The sequence below is a fragment of the Diabrotica virgifera genome, chromosome 4 (assembly GCF_917563875.1).
Source record: "Diabrotica virgifera virgifera chromosome 4, PGI_DIABVI_V3a".
Lineage (NCBI taxonomy): Eukaryota > Metazoa > Arthropoda > Insecta > Coleoptera > Chrysomelidae > Diabrotica > Diabrotica virgifera.
The window spans coordinates 235,980,915-236,006,366 of NC_065446.1; the positions used below are offsets into that span (position 1 = coordinate 235,980,915).

Consider the following 25,452-nt stretch of genomic DNA (forward strand, 5'->3'; position numbering starts at 1 on the left):
CCTGTTCCTCTCGTTCAACTTATATATTTTCCCCTTATCTTTACCTTTGGCCTAGCTGTCTTTCTTCTTTTTGTTTCTTCTTGATCACTGCACGGATATAGTTGTGTATACTAGTCCAGTCACCCCTACTTTCAATCATTCTCTCAATAATGTATTTTACTCTCCCAAAATTTACACCTCTCCCTCGTTCTAGCCTGTTTCTTTCTACTATCCATGTGTTCAACTCTAACATCGTGTGTGTCACAGTTCCCGGGGGTCTGCAATATAATAAGTCATCCATGTAAGCCTTTTCGAACCTAAAGCAATAAACTCCAAAACACGAATGTCTTGTGAGCACCGGCGTTTGTAAATGATCCAGTTGCCTGTGACCACAGTCCACCCATTCTCTTAGGTTCGGGAGCAGCATATTGTCGTTCCATTTTTGTTTCCATCTTTCAAATTTATATATTCCTTTTCTGTCTTCTCTCAACCATAGTAAGTCCTAGGTCTCTTCTCTCGTCCAGCTCTTTTTTTTCCTGCCAACACATGTAACGGAACACGTCTAGTGATGACCCACAAAGCTACCGCAGACACAGTCCTATAGGCGCATACCACTCCTGCAGGCCAGTATCTCTACCGCCCCACTCCAGACTGATTTCTCATAGAGGAAGATCAACTGTACAACACAGTGTAAGGCTCTCCTTCTTTCGGATTTGGTTCCCCCCATGTTGGGCGTCACCTCCCCAACGCAGCCGCGGTATTCGCAGCCTTTCCGTATTTCAACAGGTAAAGTTTGTTTAGTAGTAAATGGTTGACTTCAATTGGTGCGGTCGTAAATAATATTAAATTTATCTGACTTGGCCCATTGTTAAGACCGGTCCGGAGCGATAAGAAATCGAGGTAGACAGAGTTGATCTTTTGACAGTTAACACTGACTAGACGGTACTCCTATAATAAAGCAAAGGGTCCACAAAATTTACAATAATTACGACGACAAAAAGAAAAAAACGGATGTAAAATATATTGCTTTGCCTTAATACTCGAACTTAATGTTTTCAAATGAGTTTTAATAGTTATTTATGATATAAGTGTTAAAAGTACAATTTTAAGGCACGCATGTGAAAGTTTGCAGAATGAGCGAAGCGAATTCTGCAATTCACATGAGTGCCTTAAAAGTTTACTTTTTAACACGTATATCATACCATATTTTTTCTACAAACGTCTTATATATCAAAAATTATAATTTATTCATTTTCAATTACAGGACAATATCTACAAAAACTTTTACTTGAACTTGACTGACATTCCATTTTTATTTTTTATCATCAAAACTGCTTATACTGTCGATACGTAAATCATAACAACTATTGAATACTAACATCTACTTTTATTGTTGTACATTCTAACAAATTTTAATAGTTTTTTTTTCTACAAACGCGTTTAAACGTGTTAAAAATGCAATAATACAGATTAAACTAAATTTTAAAAAAATCTTTTGAACCACCTTTTTCAAATTGTGCAAGTTGTACTATTGATATTAATGTTAATAAATGAAATATAAATATTTTGACGTTTCACAATTTGACAATTCGCTTTTAACTGCAGTGCCTTAAATTTTTTAAAGCACTAGTGCTTTAAAGTAGCATTTTTAACGCTCCTATGGAGTGCTAAAAATTTCATTTTTAACACGGTTGTAGACAAAAGAAACTAAATCTATTTTAATTGCTAAGATTATAGAAATACAAACATTCAAACATATTTAAATGTTACCTGAAATCGGGCCTTTTATACTATTGAAGTACCAGTACAAGGATTGACCATTGAAGTCGACCATTTACTGCTAAACAAACTTTACTTTATCTGTTTGTTGGGTGTTAAACATGCCCCCACACATTGTAGTTTCATAACTCCGTCATATGTCAGGTTCTATAGCGTCGGGCCCAAGACAAATACCGGAGGAACCACTGCCGTCACATCGACAATCGTTTACCATAATTCCACCATAATTCTCCTCTCAGACAGATACTCCGCCGCAATATTCATCACAAAACCTGGATATTTTCTCTTCTTCATTTCCTGCATTACCTACATTAATATAGTAAGTAAGTGTAAGTAAAAATATATGCAGGTAAGTAAAAACACAGAAATAAGGCAGCCACAAAATATAACAATAGGAGAATACAACATTGAGGGGGTAAAAAACTTTACATACTTGGGATCCCTAGTCACATCTGATAATAACGTAGCAGAGGAAGTGAAGAGGCGAATATTTATTGCCAATAAAAGTTATCATGGCTTAATTCGGCAACTAAGATCAGACAACGTCGCAAGGAAAACAAAATGCCAAATATACAAAACCCTAATAAGACCGGTACTCACATACGGCTCAGAAACCTGGACACTAACTAAAAGAGAGGAAACATTGCTAGCCACCTTTGAAAGAAAAATCTTGCGACACATATATAAGGGCACAAAAGAAAATGGAATTTGGCGAAGAAGGTACAACTTTGAACTATACGAAATATACCAGGATCCAGATATCATAACATTCATTAAAATAGGACGGCTGCGTTGGATGGGACATGTAGAAAGAATGGAAGAAGGCGAAATACCAAACAAAATATTCAAACAGATGCCAGTAGGAAAAAGAACAAGAGGCAGACCGAAGCTGAGATATTTAGAACAAATAGAAAATGATATAAAAACCTTAAAAATAAAAAACTGGAGAAAAAAAAAGCACGAAACAGATCAGAGTGGAGAAGAATCCTGGAACAGGCCAAGACCCAGAAAGGGCTGTCGAGCCAGTGATGATGATGATGGTAAGAACAATAATGACATATGCATCAAAAACAAGACCCGATACAGCCACAACAAAAAGACTACTGAAATCAGCACAGATGAGAGTACCGAGAAGAATTACAGGAAATACACCGAGAGATCGAAAAATTAGTGAAGACAATAAAAGACAATGTAATGTACAGTGTATAAACGAATGGACACTAAATAGAAAAAAAGATTGGAATAACCACATAACTATAATGGAGGAGACACGTGTGGTCAACATACCAGGAGATAAATCACCAATCTGTAGAAGAAGTATCAGCCGACCGCGCAAAAGATGGAGTGTCAACCTTCCATAGAGATATCAATCCGTCAATGAACAAGCAATTTTTGTATGGTCGCTCCTATTTTTTGGGAGAACTTAAACGTGTTAATATGAATAATAAGATTAAAGCGATTTATAAATTCCAAAAATTGCATCCAATTAGTTAGCCTTGGCTTATTTACTACATAGCATTTATTTAAAAGATATAATCTTGATTTGTTTTCATTTTTTAATTTACTTAATTTCCAATTATGTCATCGATCTGCGTTACAGCAACGAATCTATTTTGAAAATTGAACTCATTTCGCAACGCATTAAAAATAATGCAAGTTTATCTTTCACTATTCCATTTCACTCCAAAATACAATTATTTAGAGCCAAACTAATTTCCGTTTTGTCGTAGGGGTGCCGGTGATTACAGTGTTCGCTAGTCATTTATCCTACAAAACGATGGACGTAAAATTGGAGTCGTGGTGGATCCTAAAAGGGACTTTATCCTTTAATATATTCATTTGCGTCACTTCAATAATGGCGGTTTTGTTCGTATTTATTTACACCATCGTCATGAAGAAGCTCGATAATCTTTTAGAGATTAACGAAAAGTATGCGAAGCCTCTTCATAAAAGGTACGTAAATTTAACACTGCTAGAAGGGCTTTAACTGAGTAAAGGGATTTAATTCCTATTAATAACTATTTATGTACCAAGTCAGTAAAGTTACTCTTTATCGAACGAGTATGATATTATGAGCAGAGCGAGCGTAGCGAGCGTGACGAGTAACAGACGAGTTCGATCAAGATTCTTTATTGACGTGGTGCATACAAAATTTTATCGCATTTGTTATTGGTTTTAACACTTACTTACACTTTACAATTTATAACTTTTTAAATTATAAACGTCATAATAATTTCATGACAGTGATTATAGATAACTTTCGTAAGATGGCTGCTTTCGATTTTTAATCGATAGTTGTCAATATTGAATAATTACTAAATCGGTAAAGTTTTAATTTATTTTATATGAATATGATTGCAGAATACCATATAATCTCATTTTTTGACATAAATTTAATTGACTATTTCACTAGACTGTTTTTAAGTGATAAAACTTCATAGCAACGCATCCTTTCCTACTGACAAAACTCCTTAGCGACGTGATTTCTCAGCGACAAAATTATGAGAGATCCGTCACGATATAACGATCAGATGGACAAGAGGTCATGAAGGCTGAACCAGAAGGATCAGGACGATATTATCCTTAGATGGAATAAAGGAATGACCGAAGATAGAAAGGTCCAATCGCCTACATTGATGAAACAATGGCCACGTTGCTCAGTCGGAAGAGATGTGGGCATGGTTCTTTGTGTTGGGCTTCTGTTACAATGAAAGGTGTTAAATGAATAAACAATGGTATGCGAATAGAGCTAATGAAACGAAGATAGACAAAAGGTAAATAGATAACATTAACTGATGGTTTGACACTTGGACTCTAAGGAAACGGAAATACTTAATACTCAAACGAAAATATAGGTCGCCAGGTATTTTGACCAAAAAATACTCAAAGGAACAATAATTAACGAAACATAACACAACAATAACAAATTAGCAAGAATGCTACGACAAGACATCTACATGTATTCAAGACATGTACTCAAGACATGTACTAATCTTGAGCTGTAAGTAAAAAATAAAATACCACATCGTACACTTCAACGTAACATTTATTAAAAACTCAATAGAATCTTAATATTCACATAATACGTACATTGTATATGCAGTATAAGATCGCCAACAACAAAATTAAGAAACCAAAAAATACCTAAACCGTTAATGTATAAGACAAAAGTTGGCGACATAATAATTATCACTGCATATAAATTGGTGTATTCACCAACACAGTAATACTAAAAAATGAAATGTAAGTGAACGAATATAACTATTAATTATTAACTCAAAAAAAACTGAATTGAAGTTACTCAAAAAAATAAAAAATCCATACTGTAAATAAAATCTAAAAATCTTTCACGTTCACTTACAACAAAAATGAAAGGAAAGAGCTCTTTGCTTAGATCATAAATCTAATACTTAATAATACTCATATTGTAAATTTACATAAAAAAATCTGAAAAGATTACTAAACGCACATTAAACTCAAACTCGAAATGTCTTTTATTTGCATGTTCATCTACTTCGAAATAAAAGTATAGTCAATATTCACGTAAATCGAATGAAACTGAATGTCCCGATAAGAATTAACCCTTGTCACGAAATATACACTAAAATATTTACTAACCTCCCTTACTTTTGGAGATAGGTAATTTTGACCATCTGACAAGGTCGCTGGCCTCTCAGAAACATTAGGCACTGTCCACACTGGGCAGAAAAGTGACTGCAAAACATAAATCGACACCATTAGCCGGTACAGGTAGCCAAAGGTAGCGTGACAATAGGCCCCCACCGAAGCATAACGGGGTGTAGATCAGCGTAATAGAATAAGAGGAGGATGTGGTAGATCAAGATGGAGTATAATGCTAATTTAGGTGGAAGGTGAACCCTTTAAAAAAACAGAGAAACGCCATTGTACAATTAATTGTACATACCAATAAACAATAATTTATACCCTTACCTGCCAAATCGGCGGGGTTCACGACACACGATCTCACTTTATCTCACATAATGAACTTAACTCAAAAGAATGACGCTGAATTTTCAGAATTGGTGCTTTTTATGAACCTTTGGCGTCCTTTGTTAGTGGTGGAGTTTTGAACCAATCAAATTATGGAAAACTGTGAGAGATATTCAAGAACAGATTTCCTTACCACTCGTAAAAGGGCTTAGCAAATCTAATACTTAAGATGAGTTATGGGATGCAAGGCCCATATCATTCACCAGAAAGCTATTAAAGTTAGTGATGAGCGAGACTGGTCTTGGTCTTGCGGTCTTGGTCTTGGTCTTGCAGCAAGACCAAGACCAAGACCAAGACCAAGACCGCCTTTTGGTTGCAAGACCAAGACCAAGACCAAGCTTGCAAGAACAAGACCAAGACCAAGACCGAACCTTGCAAGACTGCGCAAGACCAAGACCAACCTGCAAGACTCTTGCACTTTTTTGAGAAAAATTGGTTTTTTATTATTTACTTAACTTTATTTTTTTAGTTCAATAATATATACTGACATTGTAATAAACCTTAAACAATATCGAATTTTTAAAATACATAATATTTTGGTTATATTTTTAAGTCGTTTTGATTAAGTCAAACGGTTTGCATTTTCTCAACCTTCAAAGTGTCCAGAAGGCAAGTTTTCAAACGGCGACAGTTCAAGGACAATTGAAATTACTTGTAAGACAAAAAAATGTAATTATATATAGCGTAATCCATTTAAAAAAAATGCAATTAAAAACGGCTTTTATGTACCTACCAGTAGTTTTCGCTTTTTTGTCTAATAAAAATACTGACACTTGTTTCAATTCTTTTCGCATAATGGAGGAAAAGTGTAGGTCGTTAAATTTAAAATTAATACAAAAAATATCATAATAGATTTTGAAAAGGGATTCACAATGCTGTGAAAGCATTGTGCCCTGAATAAAAAATAACTGGTTGGTTGTCGACTGTAATGTGTCAAGCTTGATATCGCAAAATCCAAAGCTTAGGTTCAGTTTCTGAATATAATGACAAAAATTTCGATACTGGGAAATTTTTAAAATTATTTTTTGGATTAATTTTTTACAATCAACGAAAGTTGGAAGTTGAATTATTTGTGAAAATCCCGGATGACAAACGCGTAAAGAATTTTACTGATCTCATAGTTGAAAACTATTTGGAAGAATGTAGGTTTTCCCCAGAAAGGGCCAGTAGTACAAATAGTATGTGCCTAACTTGAAATGCATGCGAATCATTTCAGTGTGTTTTAAATTCTAGTTTTTACTACCCACATCCGAATATTTTTAACGTTTTAAATGTCATAATGGGTATTCAATCCAAAAATATGTGATAATAAAAAGTGCGAATATCTCGTGCTACGAGAGCAATGTAGTTTAAATAAAATTAAAGAACTGCAAGATAACAAATTACAGAATTAAGCGTTTATAACTCCCCATTAGGCTTAGTTATTATGTTATAGTATTAGGTCTATAAATAGGTATGGTAAATATGTACGTATTTATTAAAAAAAAGTATGTTTTAGTTAGTTTATAAAAAAAGTTAATTATATTAAATAGAGTAAAAAAATATATGATTTTTGTGTTTTCTTAAAAAAAATTAATTTCTTATGTTCTTAAATTTGACCCTCGTAGGATAAATACTACAGTGTTCGAGTGAAAGGAGCAGATCATTATCTGTTAAAACTATAAACTGTTAATCCCTTTTCGTAAAATCCGTGAATTGAAGGTCTCCGACCATTGTGACACCTAAGCTCTTTTTCTTTAACATTTTAGTAAAATACAGGGGCCATAAACAATAATCCAGACTCAAGACGTGGTCTGAAGGTAGGCGGCGGCAGGTATCGACAGAATGCAAAACACAAGACATGACACAACCGAAGGCCGGTAATTGCAACATTGTTTAAAGGGTTGTAAATGCAGATTTTTCCTACTGATAAACATTACCGTTATAACAATATACTTTAATCTCTTGCATTTCTTAGACCCATTTACCTACAACAGTCTTTAGTTTTGAGCTTTTAAGAAGTAGTCGCAAATACGAGTAAACTCAAAAGTGAAAAAAGATGAGTGATCCGGAATTATCGCCATATATTAGTGATAGCGAAAGTTATGTTCAAAGTGAAAGTTCTGAAACCGAAACAGATGTTGCTCAGGATGTACCGTCCACTTCAAAAAGGGTGAAAGAGCAGAGCAGCCTGCAATTTCGACAAACCATTGATTATAGTATTGGAGGGTATACTATACTCCAATACTATAATCAATGGTACTACCCAAAAATGACATTTAAAAAACCGTAGGTATATGTAGAAACAGAAATAAAATTATTCCTATGACAGTTCAACAGTTTCCAGTATAATAGATTTTCCGCCATATTTGTTTCTAATTGGAACTTAAAAGCTAAAAATAATGAAATTTTTTTGAGTGATACTGGATTCTTCGGAAAATGATTTTGTTTAATTTTTCTATTTTCAGTTATTCTCTATTATGAACAGTTTCCGAAACATCGAGCTTTGTCACACTATACAGCCACCCTGTATATGCAGAATGTTTACTAAGTATGTGTACAAACTTTATAGGTTTTTTTTAATGGCATGGACTTTATGTCATTCAGCCAGTCACAACATGAGTATTAGCGTCATGTGTAGTGTATATGTTGAGTAAATGTCTTGTTACTTAGCAAAGTCGTCATTGTTTTTGCAAAGAGACGCTAATTGTATCCGAACGTCTGCGGTCCCTCCGGTGAGTACCGATCACACAAGGATAGAAACTATCTTCATCCACTAATTTATAATAAATGAAAAAATTCCTGACCCTGGTGAGATTCGAACTCACCACCATTCGGACTTTCCATCCAAATGTAGGCGCTCTTACCACTGCGCCACAGAGGGGTTACTTTATGGGTTAAACGTTCATATGAACTGAAAATAATTTTTTTTATAATTTTTTTTAATGAGAAATCAGTGTTCACGTTCGATACATCATTTCAAAAGGAATTTTACATCTGGTTAAAATTGAAGGGTTTTTTTTTAATTTTTTGTCCACATAAAAAAACACAGTTTTGCTTTTGCCTTGTAAATAAATTTTTTTGCCAAATAAAATAAAATGTAACTAATAACTTTTTCTTTTATATCATATGCTATTGAATGTATAAAAAGCAGGTTGTGTCTCAATTCAACTTAAAATTGAAATTTGAAAATAAACCTTTATATTTGAAACATACTTTTTAATGAAATAATTAGGTCATTAGGTGAATGTATAATGTTAAAATTGGTATCCGTTTAAAACTACATTCTACATTCTGTTAAAATTTTAAAGCAAAAAATATAGTTTCATTCTTCACATCTTTATTTATTTCAATGTACATTTTATTCGAAATTGTTTGGTTCAAATTATTACTACCAAAAAAGCAAGACCAGCAAGACTCTTGCAGCAAGACCAAGACCAAGAACAAGACCGGCTAGTGCAAGACCAAGACCAAGACCAAGACTGCCTTTTAGCTGCAAGACCAAGACCAAGACCAAGCTTGCAAGAACAAGACCAAGACCAAGACTAGCCTGGTCTTGGTCTTGTTCTTGTTTTGCTCATCACTAATTAAAGTCTAACGTTCGACTCTATCGATAGCACATATGTGTTTCTAAGAAAAACACGCCGATAGGGACTCTAAGATCTAATCAGTTAAGATAAAAGCGTGAAATGAAGGGGAACTAGACCAAAATCTACACTGGGAAAACGTAAACGTTACAACGAAAGTGTCTGGTAATAACAAATAAATAAAGATTATATTTCGCTGATATGGTGCATTAATTGTCTCGTGAAATAGTCTTGTTGAATATCATTCGAGAGAAAATTATTTACCCGCAAAATTTTCTCCTGGTTTCATTCAAGTTCGTTATGAAATCGCTTATGAAATTTTGAAAAAATCACTCGACTGACGTCTCGTGATTCAAGTCAAAATTTAATTCGCGAAAATTGCCAGGCAACAAACTTTCATACCATTTGAAAATATTGCCAGCAAAATTTTCTCTCTTGTGATATTATATACGATAATATCGCAAAATTTTTAAATAACTGAAGTAAGTAAATTGTAAGTTACTTAAATAAATAATAATCGATAACTGCCATCGACCATTTACATTCAATCTCGATTGATCGCGGCAGGCAAAGTAAAATCCTTCTTTCAGTACAATAAAGTGTTACTTTACTGTCGCAAATGAGGACAAATGAGTACAATAATGAATGACTTTAGTAACGGTTGGCGATAAAAATATTTTATATTAAGTTTCTGTATAATTATTGTTAAGTTACATAAAAAAAGTTTGAATGATTGGCCCAAAATTCATGCAAGATTTGAACTTGCTTCCTTTGTTGTAGCAAATATGGAGCTTTACACGAAATAACAACGCGGGTTTTAATTCACATTGGCGCCCAACGTGGGGCCAATGTCCCGCAATGTACCTCCAACTAACATTGAGAGCCAACTGTTTCGCCTTTGTCTAGCTTGGTCTCTAAGGTGTAGGTACTACCTTGGATGGAAGAGAATAGGTACTCTGATAAAAATAACACACATACGTTTACAGCGTTACATATTTTAAATATAATGAAAATTTGGAAGCTGCAGTTCGAAAATTTTGGATAAAAAATTGGTCAGAATATCGATTGAACTTCGTTTGCAGTGAAGAAAATAATTAAGAAATTCACAGAGACTGGATCAACTGGGGACACTAAACACAGTGATCGTCTAAAAACAAGCCGCTTAAATGTCAATACAAAGTGACAATGAAAATTATAAGAAGCTATCTACGGTATTTACTCACTGAAAATCTGGATCTCCATGCTTAAAAAGTTCAATTAACACAATATCAAATCTTAATGACCATGTACAGGGAAGAAAGTTCGTTGAATGGATTAGTGAACATCAGCAAGTGGATGTGGATGTGGATGCTGATTTTTCAAGCAAAACCATGCTGATAACTTACACGTAATTATCGAAAAAAAAGTGCATCCAGAACGCGTCCCTTTTGATACGGATTTTAGACTAGAGGAATTATCAGACCAGATTTCTTTTGAAAATTAGGCATAATATTAACATCGTTAGTATTTTAAATATTTGATTAATACCTTTAAAATTATAAAAATTTGATAAAGTTTCCCAATTTAAGTCAGCTCATATTCTCCTTTTCATGAACATTTTTCAGTGCGTCACAAATTATAGAAAAAAAGGTAAGTCCGTGATAATACACATTTATGACATTTATTCTAACGTGACATTTTAGTTAAATCTGACAGTTGTCAAATTTTATTTTCAATTTGGAATAAAACCAAATCAATTGTGTCTATTGCATTTATAAAATGGTATTTTCTTTCATTTGTATAGTCTTATAAATTGTACAGATTATATTGATAATATTATTATTTTTTTTAATAAATAATTCTTTTTTGATTATGGCGCCATCTATCGACAACTAGAATAATCACCGAACTAGAATAATTACCAAAGTATTCTCAGACGTGCCTTTTTTTCTGTCACATACAATTTAATGCGTTAGAGAGAAATCGAAAAACTGTGACGCACTGAAAGATGATCATGAGAAAAAGTTTACACTGACAAAAGTTATCTAATTTTGTAGATCATAGTGTGTTTATTCAAAACAAGCTAACATTAATTTGAATTCCATGAATTTCATGAATAGTGTATAGGCCTTGGGCCCGCATATACAATTATTATTTATGACCACACCGTTGAAACTTTTTGTACTTGTTATTTGGGTGGAGTCGGACAAATTTTGAGCTTGGCGCATTATGGTAGTGGGGCGTTTGTCTGTCAAGCGGTGACGAAGTTGTCAATTTTATGCAAGAAAAAAATTTATTACCACATTGGTCATTCTATTTTAATCAATGGATTTTATCATATAAACAACGAAAACAATTTTGTCGGACAAAAATATTGGGGCATATGACGCGTCGGACACGCTAAATATGTCAAATTTATGAAAATAATAAATTTATTACCACATCGGTACTTTTAACGGTATCTATCATAAAACCTTTTTACAATAATGTGGTAACCTTGTCGGACAATTTTCACGGGGCATATGCGCAGTCGGACGCACCGAAGATGTCAATTTCCTGAAAATTTTTTATTTATTACCACAGATGTCATTTTTATTTTGTACTGTTCTTTTACATGTGTAATGCATATTGGATCACTTGTCGGACAAAAATAATGGGGCGTTTTGGTACAATTAAAAGAAGAAGTAATTTTTATGCATACAGGGTGTTTGGTAAAGAATGGGCCATAGCTTAACCTCAGGTTCCTGAGGTTAAAATAGGCCGATTTAAGCTAACTTACCTTAGTACAAAGTTTATAATAGCCGAGATACAGGGTGTCAAAGTTAAACTTTTTTTTTATTTATTATTTAATATTTCCTGATAGGTATGAGATAACAACATGAAATTTTATATTTGGAGGTTTCTTGGGTCGAGAAATCTAAATTCCTTACCAAAAATTATGCATTGCCCAGAGGGCGCCACATATGCCTTTCAGCACTCATTTATTACGTTCAATTTTTTTTATCCCTCACTCTGTATAATTTTGACATTAAAATTTTTATTTTCCTATTAGTTTTACTTAATAAAGGTATACTTCTTTCATCTTCCTAAACTCAACCGTTTTCGAGATAAACGCATTTTAAATATGCGATACACCATCATTTTTAGCATAATATCATTGAAGTTACACCCGAAAAATAACTTAAAATTTATGAAAATAATAAATTTATTACCACATGGATAATTTTAACGGTATCTACCATAAAACCTTTTTACAATAATGTGGTAACCTTGTCGGACAATTTTCACGGGGCATATGCGCAGTCGGACCCGCCGAAAATGTCAATCTCCTGAAATTTTTTTATTTATTACCACAGATGTTATTTTTATTTTGTACTGTTTTTTTACATGTGTAATGCATATTGGATCACTTGTCGGACAAAAATAATGGGGCGTTTTGGTACAAATTAAAAAAAATTAATTTTTATACATTTTTGACTTCATATTAAATTACGTATTTTTCGGCTCATATTACCCGTATGCGCGCCAATGGTGAATATTAAATTCTTAACTGTAGTTAAAAATGTGCAATAACTACCTCTTAAAACCCACCAAATTTCATTTGCATATCTCAACTGGTTTTAAAGCAATAAATAAATCGTCAGTTTGTCAGAAAAACTTCAACACCCCCTATCTCGGAAACGATGCATTTGTGGACATACGTTTTTCTCGTAAAGCAAACTGACTTTATTCTGTCATGCACAATTACTCCTTAAAGTTTGCCATTTAAAAACACACTTTGTCTATGAAAAACATGGCTAGTTATTAAAGTCCTTAACTTTTTTATTATCCAACATAAACGAATGAATGAAAAAACTGAATGTTGAGAAGGAATGAGGCTATAGTTAGGTATTAATTTTAGTATTTTATAGATGCTAGAATATTCCACGGGGTGATGCGAACTTTGAGAAAAAACATTTTTCCCTTTTTAAATAGAAATTGAATAAAATTTCTGAGATCGGTAACTTTTGAATGGTATATACAATTTTCAAAATTACAATGGGATAAGACAGGGAGATTCCCTGAGTCCTCTGTTGTTCAACCTGATCATGGACGAAATAATAAAAAAAGTAAGAACAAAAAAAGAATACCAAATGGGAGAAAAACCACTTAAAATAATCAGCTATGCAGACGACGCAATACTAATCTCTCAAAGTGAAGATGATTTACAACGTATGCTGCACGAATTTAATATAACCGCTAGAAAATTTAACATGTAAATTTCCCTAAAAAAGACTAAATGCATGGTTATAACAGCAGATCTAATAAGGTGTAAATTAGAGCTGGAGGGTCAAATAATAGAACAAGTCATGGATTTTAAATATCTAGGCATCACACTATGCAGCTACGGAAAGCTCGAAACAAAAGTGGAAGATCAGGTGAATAAAGCAAACAGAGCCGCAGGTTGCCTGAATGAAACAATATAGAGAAATGAAAACATCAGAAAAGAAGTGAAAGGCAGAATTTACAAAAGAGTCATCAGACCAATAATGACATACGCGGCAGAAACACAACCTGATACAGAAAGGACAAAAAGAATGCTATAGAAACAGCAGAGATGAAAACATTGCGAAAAATCGATGGTAAGACGCTGTGGGATAGAGCTAGAAGTGCAGATATATGAAGGAGATGCAAGGTGGACAACATTAATAACTGGGTGAAACAGAGGTGTAACCAGGATGATCCTTAGGGGGAGTTACGTCTACTTGAAGGTCTCTGGGGGTATGGAATAATAATTGTGTTAAGCGTATAGAGCTCAAAGTACATCCAAAAGGGGGGTTATAACCCCCAAAACCACCCCCTGGTTACGCCTATGGGGTGAAAAGCAGAAGAGTAGAATGGAACGACCACATAAGCCGAATGACAACAAATAGAGTAGTAAGGACGGTCAGAGAAGGTTCCCCAATAGGAAGACGATCAGTGGGAAGACCACGAAAAAGGTGGAATGACAACTTACTGGAGGCACATTGAAAAACAGACAGAGTAATGTCTATATAAAAGGAAGAAGAAGAAGAAGAAGAAGAAGAAGAAGAGAAGAATTTTCAAAATTAAACATGCTTTGGAAAGGTAATGTTCAGTACTAAAGGAAGCTGTAAAGTCGGACTTAAATTTTCTAAATTTTTGGGAGTTTTGGGGACGAGAACGAAAAACAGACTCTAAATGGGACGTAAAATCCACACCCTTGGACCAAAATGGATGGTGGACATATATCTCTTTTCCTATATTTTAAGATTGGATTTGGCCCAATTTTTTCAATTCAGTCACATTTAGAAAATCGAAAATTTCTTGTATAATATAGTGTCGCATGTACGGGAACAGCCGTTCTCTGGGATATAAAAAAATAATAAGCATCAAGGAGACTAAAGCGAACTATAAACAATTTTTCTCGGTTAGATCTACATAGATCAAACTGAAAATTTGTAGAAATACACCTTATAATATTTATAAGGACGTAACGTAGAGAACATTCCTTCTTCTTCTTCTTTCTCATAATCCTTAGTGCCCTTCAGGGCGTCGGATGTCGGGTTCCGCCTTGTAGAGAACATTCTAAAATTTTAAAAAAAATTTCCGAAATTTTCCCTCTTGTCGGAAAATCTTTTTGGAAAATTTTGTGTACAATTCTTTGTCATGCCCTTTTAAGTGTAGTACTTAGCGTGTGTACCAATTTTTAGCTAAATCGATTCAAAAGTAACCGAGAAACACTGTTTTAAATTTTTTTTTGATAATACCTCTTCGTCGATAGCCTAAAAGAATTAAGATTTCTGTTAGTTTGCCCCAACATTTTTGTCAGACAATTATATTTTTTGTTTAAGAATAACTTGTAACCTACTACTTTTGTCGGAAAAATGGTTGTAAAGATAAGGGATGCACGAACCCAGCATAATTTGAAAGTATACTTTACTAATAAAAATAAATTTTTTGTCCGACTGTCGAGTTGCCCCAATATTTTTGTCCGACACTTCGATTTTTTGATTAAGAATATAATTACTTATAACCTACTAATGTTGTCGGAAAAATGGTTTTAAAGGTAAGGGTTGCACGAACCCAGTAAGGTTCAAAAGACAGTTTATTAATAAAAATTAAATTTTTTGTCCTACTTTGGATTTGACCCAATATTTTTGTCGGACACTTAGATTTTTTGATATGGAATATAACTACTTATAACCTGATACTTGTGTCGGAAATTCTTTTTTATTTCGAGAAAAAAAACTACAGAACGATGTTTGTCGTTGTTCAAGGAGTATGTACACAAATTATCAGATCACAATTTTTCTAAAATTTTCCCTCTTGTCGGAAAATTTTTTAAGAAAATTTTGGGTTCCGATCTACGTCATACCCTTTTAAATGCTTTACTAAGTGTGTGTACCAATTTTCAGCTAAATCGATTCAAAAGTAACCGAGAAACACTGTTTTAAAATTTTTTTTTGATAATACCTCCTCGTCGATAGCCTAAAAGAATTAAGTTTTCTGTTCGTTTGCCCCAACATTTTTGTCAGACAATTATATTTTTTGTTTAAGAATATAATTACTTGTAACCTACTACTTTTGTCGGAAAAATTGTTGTAAAGATAAGGGATGCACGAACCCAGCATAATTTGAAAGTATACTTTACTAATAAAAATAAATTTATTGTCCGACTGTCGAGTTGCCCCAATATTTTTGTCCGACACTTTGATTTTTTGATTAAGAATATAATTACTTATAACCTACTAATGTTGTCGGAAAAATGGTTTTAAAGGTAAGGGTTGCACGAACCCAGTAAAGTTCAAAAGACAGTTTATTAATAAAAATTAAATTTTTTGTCTTACTTTGGATTTGACCCAATATTTTTGTCGGACACTTAGATTTTTTGATTTGGAATATAACTACTTATAACCTGATACTTGTGTCGGAAATTCTTTTTTATTTCGAGAAAAAAAACTACAGAACGATGTTTGTCGTTGTTCAAGGAGTATGTACACAAATTATCAGATCACAATTTTTCTAAAAATTTTCCCTCTTGTCGGAAAATTTTTTAAGAAAATTTTGGGTTCCGATCTACGTCATACCCTTTTAAATGCTTTACTAAGTGTGTGTACCAATTTTCAGCTAAATCGATTCAAAAGTAACCGAGAAACACTGTTTTAAAATTTTTTTTTGATAATACCTCCTCGTCGATAGCCTAAAAGAATTAAGTTTTCTGTTCGTTTGCCCCAACATTTTTGTCAGACAATTATATTTTTTGTTTAAGAATATAATTACTTGTAACCTACTACTTTTGTCGGAAAAATGGTTGTAAAGATAAGGGATGCACGAACCCAGCATAATTTGAAAGTATACTTTACTAATAAAAATAAATTTTTTGTCCGACTGTCGAGTTGCCCCAATATTTTTGTCCGACACTTTGATTTTTTGATTAAGAATATAATTACTTATAACCTACTAATGTTGTCGGAAAAATTGTTTTAAAGGTAAGGGTTGCACGAACCCAGTAAGGTTCAAAAGACAGTTTATTAATAAAAATTAAATTTTTTGTCCTACTTTGGATTTGACCCAATATTTTTGTCGGGCACTTAGATTTTTTGATTTGGAATATAACTACTTATAACCTGATACTTGTGTCGGAAATTTTTTTTTATTTCTAGAAAAAAAACTACAGCACGATGTTTGTCGTTGCTCAAGGAGTATGTACACAAATTATCAGATCACAATTTTTCTAAAATTTTCCCTCTTGTCGGAAAATTTTTTAAGAAAATTTTGGGTTCCGATCTACGTCATACCCTTTTAAATGCTTTACTAAGTGTGTGTACCAATTTTCAGCTAAATCGATTCAAAAGTAACCGAGAAACACTGTTTTAAAATTTTTTTTTGATAATACCTCCTCGTCGATAGCCTAAAAGAATTAAGTTTTCTGTTCGTTTGCCCCAACATTTTTGTCAGACAATTATATTTTTTGTTTAAGAATATAATTACTTGTAAACTACTACTTTTGTCGGAAAAATGGTTGTAAAGATAAGGGATGCACGAACCCAGCATAATTTGAAAGTATACTTTACTAATAAAAATAAATTTATTGTCCGACTGTCGAGTTGCCCCAATATTTTTGTCCGACACTTTGATTTTTTGATTAAGAATATAATTACTTATAACCTACTAATGTTGTCGGAAAAATGGTTTTAAAGGTAAGGGTTGCACGAACCCAGTAAGGTTCAAAAGACAGTTTATTAATAAAAATTAAATTTTTTGTCCTACTTTGGATTTGACCCAATATTTTTGTCGGGCACTTAGATTTTTTGATTTGGAATATAACTACTTATAACCTGATACTTGTGTCGGAAATTTTTTTTTATTTCTAGAAAAAAAACTACAGCACGATGTTTGTCGTTGCTCAAGGAGTATGTACACAAATTATCAGATCACAATTTTTCTAAAATTTTCCCTCTTGTCGGAAAATTTTTTAAGAAAATTTTGGGTTCCGATCTACGTCATACCCTTTTAAATGCTTTACTAAGTGTGTGTACCAATTTTCAGCTAAATCGATTCAAAAGTAACCGAGAAACACTGTTTTAAAATTTTTTTTTTGATAATACCTCCTCGTCGATAGCCTAAAAGAATTAAGTTTTCTGTTCGTTTGCCCCAACATTTTTGTCAGACAATTATATTTTTTGTTTAAGAATATAATTACTTGTAAACTACTACTTTTGTCGGAAAAATGGTTGTAAAGATAAGGGATGCACGAACCCAGCATAATTTGAAAGTATACTTTACTAATAAAAATAAATTTATTGTCCGACTGTCGAGTTGCCCCAATATTTTTGTCCGACACTTTGATTTTTTGATTAAGAATATAATTACTTATAACCTACTAATGTTGTCGGATAAATGGTTTTAAAGGTAAGGGTTGCACGAACCCAGTAAAGTTCAAAAGACAGTTTATTAATAAAAATTAAATTTTTTGTCTTACTTTGGATTTGACCCAATATTTTTGTCGGACACTTAGATTTTTTGATTTGGAATATAACTACTTATAACCTGATACTTGTGTCGGAAATTCTTTTTTATTTCGAGAAAAAAAACTACAGAACGATGTTTGTCGTTGTTCAAGGAGTATGTACACAAATTAACAGATCACAATTTTTCTAAAATTTTCCCTCCTGTCGGAAAATTTTTTAAGAAAATTTTGGGTTCCGATCTACGTCATACCCTTTTAAATGCTTTACTAAGTGTGTGTACCAATTTTCAGCTAAATCGATTCAAAAGTAACCGAGAAACACTGTTTTAAAATTTTTTTTTGATAATACCTCCTCGTCGATAGCCTAAAAGAATTAAGTTTTCTGTTCGTTTGCCCCAACATTTTTGTCAGACAATTATATTTTTTGTTTAAGAATATAATTACTTGTAACCTACTACTTTTGTCGGAAAAATGGTTGTAAAGATAAGGGATGCACGAACCCAGCATAATTTGAAAGTATACTTTACTAATAAAAATAAATTTTTTGTCCGACTGTCGAGTTGCCCCAATATTTTTGTCCGACACTTTGATTTTTTGATTAAGAATATAATTACTTATAACCTACTAATGTTGTCGGAAAAATGGTTTTAAAGGTAAGGGTTGCACGAACCCAGTAAGGTTCAAAAGACAGTTTATTAATAAAAATTAAATTTTTTGTCCTACTTTGGATTTGACCCAATATTTTTGTCGGACACTTAGATTTTTTGATTTGGAATATAACTACTTATAACCTGATACTTGTATCGGAAATTTTTTTTTATTTCGAGAAAAAAAACTACAGAACGATGTTTGTCGTTGTTCAAGGAGTATGTACACAAATTATCAGATCACAATTTTTCTAAAATTTTCCGTCTTGTCGGAAAATTTTTTAAGAAAATTTTGGGTTCCGATCTACGCCATACCCTTTTAAATGCTTTACTTGGTGTGTGTACCAATTTTCAGCTAAATCGATTCAAAAGTAACCGAGAAACACTGTTTTAAAATTTTTTTTTTGATAATACCTCCTCGTCGATAGCCTAAAAGAATTAAGTTTTCTGTTCGTTTGCCCCAACATTTTTGTCAGACAATTATATTTTTTGTTTAAGAATATAATTACTTGTAACCTACTACTTTTGTCGGAAAAATGGTTGTAAAGATAAGGGATGCACGAACCCAGCATAATTTGAAAGTATACTTTACTAATAAAAATAAATTTTTTGTCCGGCTGTCGAATTGCCCCAATATTTTTGTCCGACACTTTGATTTTTTGATTAAGAATATAATTACTTATAACCTACTAATGTTGTCGGAAAAATGGTTTTAAAGGTAAGGGTTGCACGAACCGAGAAAGGTTTAAAAGACAGTTTATTAATAAAAATTAAATTTTTTGTCCGACTTTGGATTTGACCCAATATTTTTGTCGGACACTTAGATTTTTTGATTTGGAATATAACTACTTATAACCTGATACTTGTGTCGGAAATTTTTTTTTATTTCGAGAAAAAAAACTACAGAACGATGTTTGTCGTTGTTCAAGGAGTATGTACGCAAATATCAGATCACAATTTTTCTAAAATTTTCCCTCTTGTCCGAAATTTTTTTGGGAAAATTTTGGGTACAGCTCTACGTCATACCCTTTTAAATGTTTTACTTAGTGTGTGTACCAATTTTCAGCTAAATCGATTCAAAAATATCCGAAAAAATCTGTGTTAAAATATTTTTGGATAATACCTCCTCGTCCATAGCCTAAAAGAATTAAGTTTCCTGTTCGTTTGTCCCAACATTTTTGTCAGAAAATTACATTTTTTGTTTAAGAGTATAATTACTTTTATCCTACTGCTCTTGTCGGAAAAATGGTTGTAAAGATAAGGGATGCACGAACCCAGAATAGTTTAAAAGTATAGTTTATTAATAAAAATTAAATTTTTTGTCCGACTTTGGATGTGCCCCACTATTTATGTCGGGCACTTAGATTTTTTGATTTGAAATATAACTACTTATAACTTGATACATGTGCTGAAAATTTTTTTTTAATTCGAGAAAAAAAATACAGAACGATGTTTGTCGTTGTTCAAGGAGTATGTACACAAATTATCAGATCACAATTTTTCTAAAATTTTCCCTCTCGTCGGAAAATTTTTTAAGAAAATTTTGGGTTCCGATCTGCGTCATACCCTTTTAAATGCTTTACTTAGTGTGTGTACCAATTTTCAGCTAAATCGATTCAAAAGTAACCGAGAAACACTGTTTTAAATTTTTTTTTGATAATACCTCCTCGTCGATAGCCTAAAAGAATTAAGTTTTCTGTTCGTTTGCCCCAACATTTTTGTCAGACAATTATATTTTTTGTTTAAGAATATAATTACTTGTAACCTACTACTTTTGTCGGAAAAATGGTTGTAAAGATAAGGGATGCACGAAGCCAGCATAATTTGAAAGTATGCTTTATTAATAAAAATAAATTTTTTGTCCGACTGTCGAGTTGCCCCAATATTTTTGTCCGACACTTTGATTTTTTGATTAAGAATATAATTACTTATGATCTACTAATGTTGTCGGAAAAATGGTTTTAAAGGTAAGGGTTGCACGAACCCAGTAAATTTTAAAAGACAGTTTATTAATAAAAATTAAATTTTTTGTCCGACTTTGGATTTGACCCAATATTTTTGTCGGACACTTAGATTTTTTGATATAGAATATAACTACTTATAACCTGATACTTGTGTCAGAAATTTTTTTTAATTGGAAAAAAAAAACTACAGAACGATGCTTGTCGTTGTTCAAGGAGTATGTAAGCAAATATCAGATCACAATTTTTCAAAAATTTTCCCTCTTGTCCGAAATTTTTTTGGGAAAATTTTGGGTACAGCGCTACGTCATACCCTTTTAAATGTTTTACTTAGTGTGTGTACCAATTTTCAGCTAAATCGATTCAAAAATAACCGAAAAAATCTGTTTTAAAATATTTTTGGATAATACCTCCTCGTCCCTAGCCTAAAAGAATTAAGTTTCCTGTTCGTTTGCCCCAACATTTTTGTCAGACAATTACATTTTTTGTTTAAGAGTATAATTACTTGTATCCTACTACTTTTGTCGGAAAAATGGTTGTAAAGATAAGGGATGCACGAACCCAGAATAGTTTAAAAGTATAGTTTATTAATAAAAATTAAATTTTTTGTCCGACTTTGGATGTGCCCCACTATTTATGTCGGGCACTTAGAGTTTTTGATTTGAAATATAACTACTTATAACCTGATACATGTGCTGAAAATTTTTTTTTAATTGGAGAAAAAAAATACAGAACGATGTTTGTCGTTGTTCAAGGAGTATGTACACAAATTATCAGATCACAATTTTTCTAAAATTTTCCCTCTTGTCGGAAAATTTTTTAAGAAAATTTTGGGTTCCGATCTGCGTCATACCCTTTTAAATGCTTTACTTAGTGTGTGTACCAATTTTCAGCTAAATCGATTCAAAAGTAACCGAGAAACACTGTTTTAAATTTTTTTTTTGATAATACCTCCTCGTCGATAGCCTAAAAGAATTAAGTTTTCTGTTCGTTTGCCCCAACATTTTTGTCAGACAATTATATTTTTTGTTTAAGAATATAATTACTTGTAACCTACTACTTTTGTCGGAAAAATGGTTGTAAAGATAAGGGATGCACGAACCCAGCATAATTTGAAAGTATACTTTACTAATAAAAATAAATTTTTTGTCCGACTGTCGAGTTGCCCCAATATTTTTGTCCGACACTTTGATTTTTTGATTAAGAATATAATTACTTATAACCTACTAATGTTGTCGGAAAAATGGTTTTAAAGGTAAGGGTTGCACGAACCCAGTAAGATTCAAAAGACAGTTTATTAATAAAAATTAAATTTTTTGTCCTACTTTGGATTTGACCCAATATTTTTGTCGGACACTTAGATTTTTTGATTTGGAATATAACTACTTATAACCTGATACTTGTATCGGAAATTTTTTTTTATTTCGAGAAAAAAAACTACAGAACGATGTTTGTCGTTGTTCAAGGAGTATGTACACAAATTATCAGATCACAATTTTTCTAAAATTTTCCGTCTTGTCGGAAAATTTTTTAAGAAAATTTTGGGTTCCGATCTACGTCATACCCTTTTAAATGCTTTACTTGGTGTGTGTACCAATTTTCAGCTAAATCGATTCAAAAGTAACCGAGAAACACTGTTTTAAAATTTTTTTTTTGATAATACCTCCTCGTCGATAGCCTAAAAGAATTAAGTTTTCTGTTCGTTTGCCCCAACATTTTTGTCAGACAATTATATTTTTTGTTTAAGAATATAATTACTTGTAACCTACTACTTTTGTCGGAAAAATGGTTGTAAAGATAAGGGATGCACGAACCCAGCATAATTTGAAAGTATACTGTACTAATAAAAATAAATTTTTTGTCCGGCTGTCGAATTGCCCCAATATTTTTGTCCGACACTTTGATTTTTTGATTAAGAATATAATTACTTATAACCTACTAATGTTGTCGGAAAAATGGTTTTAAAGGTAAGGGTTGCACGAACCGAGAAAGGTTTAAAAGACAGTTTATTAATAAAAATTAAATTTTTTGTCCGACTTTGGATTTGACCCAATATTTTTGTCGGACACTTAGATTTTTTGATTTGGAATATAACTACTTATAACCTGATACTTGTGTCGGAAATTTTTTTTTATTTCGAGAAAAAAAACTACAGAACGATGTTTGTCGTTGTTCAAGGAGTATGTACGCAAATATCAGATCACAATTTTTCTAAAATTTTCCCTCTTGTCCGAAATTTTTTTGGGAAAATTTTGGGTTCCGATCTACGTCATACCCTTTTAAATGCTTTACTAAGTGTGTGTACCAATTTTCAGCTAAATCGATTCAAAAGTAACCGAGAAACACTGTTTTAAAATTTTTTTTTGATAATACCTCCTCGTCGATAGCCTAAAAGAATTAAGTTTTCTGTTCGTTTGCCCCAACATTTTTGTCAGACAATTACATTTTTTGTTTAAGAATATAATTACTTGTAACCTACTACTTTTGTCGGAAAAATGGTTGTAAAGATAAGGGATGCACGAACCCAGCATAATTTGAAAGTATACTTTACTAATAAAAATTAAATTTTTTGTCCGACTGTCGAGTTGCCCCAATATTTTTGTCCGACGCTTTGTTTTTTTGATTAAGAATATAATTACTTATAACCTACTAATGCTGTCGGAAAAATGGTTGTAAATAAAAAAATTTCAGGAAATTGACATCTTCGGCGCGTCCGACTGCGCATATGCCCCGTGAAAATTGTCCGACAAGGTTACCACATTATTGTAAAAAGGTTTTATGATAGATACCGTTAAAATTATCGATGTGGTAATAAATTTATTATTTTCATAAATTTGACATATTTAGCGTGTCCGACGCGTCATATGCCCCAATATTTTTGTCCGACAAAATTGTTTTCGTTGTTTATATGATAAAATCCATTGATTAAAATAGAATGACCAATGTGGTAATAAATTTTTTTCTTGCATAAAATTGACAACTTCGTCACCGCTTGACAGACAAACGCCCCACTACCATAATGCGCCAAGCTCAAAATTTGTCCGACTCCATCCAAATAACAAGTACAAAAAGTTTCAACGGTGTGGTCATAAATAATATTTGTATATGCGGGCCCAAGGCCTAGTTTACCTTTGTGGTATATACTGGATGATTATGGTTAAATTATGTATGTACATAATTCACAATTTTCTAATTTTTGGTAGGGGAGCAAAGTATGCTAAATGTGCAGTCACTCGAGCGTTATGGAGACCTATTGGGTTGTGAAGAGTAGGTCCTAAAACCAAAAAAAGTTAAGTAAAGTTTTTCATTTTAGTGGGGACTTTTCATTTTTAATTTAATTTTCCATTTCCAACAATCGTTTTTTTAGATTATAGCGCCATCTATCCATAATACGAAAAAAATATCTTAAATAAAAGTTACTTATTTTTACATAAAGAATCCAAATCTGCAATAAAAAATGGGGGCTCCCATTTAAGATTTTAAAGTAACCCCCACCCCACATCTGTGGGGGTCGTGTTTGGTGCCATTCGATAGATTTTTCAAAAATATTGAATAAGTGTATTTTTCACTTTTTGGATCTCATGTTCATTTCGCTAAATATCCCGGATTCGTATTTAAATATTTAATTTACCCCCACGCCTCTCCGTGGGAAGTCGTGTTTGTTATCATTCGATACGTTTTTGAAAAATATTGAGCACGTAATTTTAGTTTTTCGATCTGTCATTGATTTCGCGAAATATTCGCTTTTTTCTTGTGAAACTTTGAGACTCACCCATTTCCTTACTCACCCATTTCCTTTGCTCAAATCGTCAGATTTTTGAAATATACACTGTTTTCATGTACTTAACTTACCTTATCTTAATCTGACGATTTCGAGTTTTTTTAAGGATATATTTTTTTTCGGCCCCCCTTAACGAACTCCCCTGCATTAAGAGCCAATATATATGGTAGTGGTACTTTTTTAGGGTACACTACAAGGTTTCTCCCTATGTGATAACCTGACGCGCTCGCGTAACTGCAAAAATCACCGCTTGGTCTCCCCTACCATATTGTTTTAACATTGTTCTAACTAGATATCACCCGGACTAAGAGATTTTAATTTATAAAATTAGCCATTTGCCATTTCTATAAACATTTAAAAAAAGTTGTCCTAGGTCAAATTAGAGCAATTTAATATAATTATTAATTACATAGTTATTTTTCTAATTCCCTGCTTTAGCGAACTTGGAAAAATTTAATTTTAGCGGAGTCTTCAGGGAATGAAATGCAATGAGGATGGGAAAATTTCAAATCCCATCGATCAAAACTGAATCAGCAATTTCATACTTCTATTTTAAACTATATTTGCTGAACTTCTGAGTTGTAAAATTTTAAATTTAAACAATTTATTTTTATTTAATTTTAAATTAATAATTTATGAAATTGCATATTTGCCGTGTTCACAGGAATAACTCAAGCAAATACCCGTTGTATTGAATTAATAAATAAATAGTTAACAAACATGATTTTATTAATTACATACAGAGTGAGTCTGTAATCTGGAATAAATTCAGCAGCTC

The 25,452-nt window shown here is 32.5% G+C and overlaps 1 protein-coding gene across 1 annotated transcript in view; it reads left to right on the top strand.

Annotated features, from left to right (window-relative positions):
- The window catches only part of LOC114338937 (uncharacterized), a 221,595-nt gene that overhangs the window by 165,650 nt on the left and 30,493 nt on the right, over positions 1-25,452 (top strand). Inside the window, exon 13 of the mRNA XM_050649499.1 lies at positions 3,489-3,711. Within this exon, the coding sequence (XP_050505456.1) occupies positions 3,489-3,711 (223 nt within the window). The remainder of the gene's footprint in view (positions 1-3,488; positions 3,712-25,452) is intronic.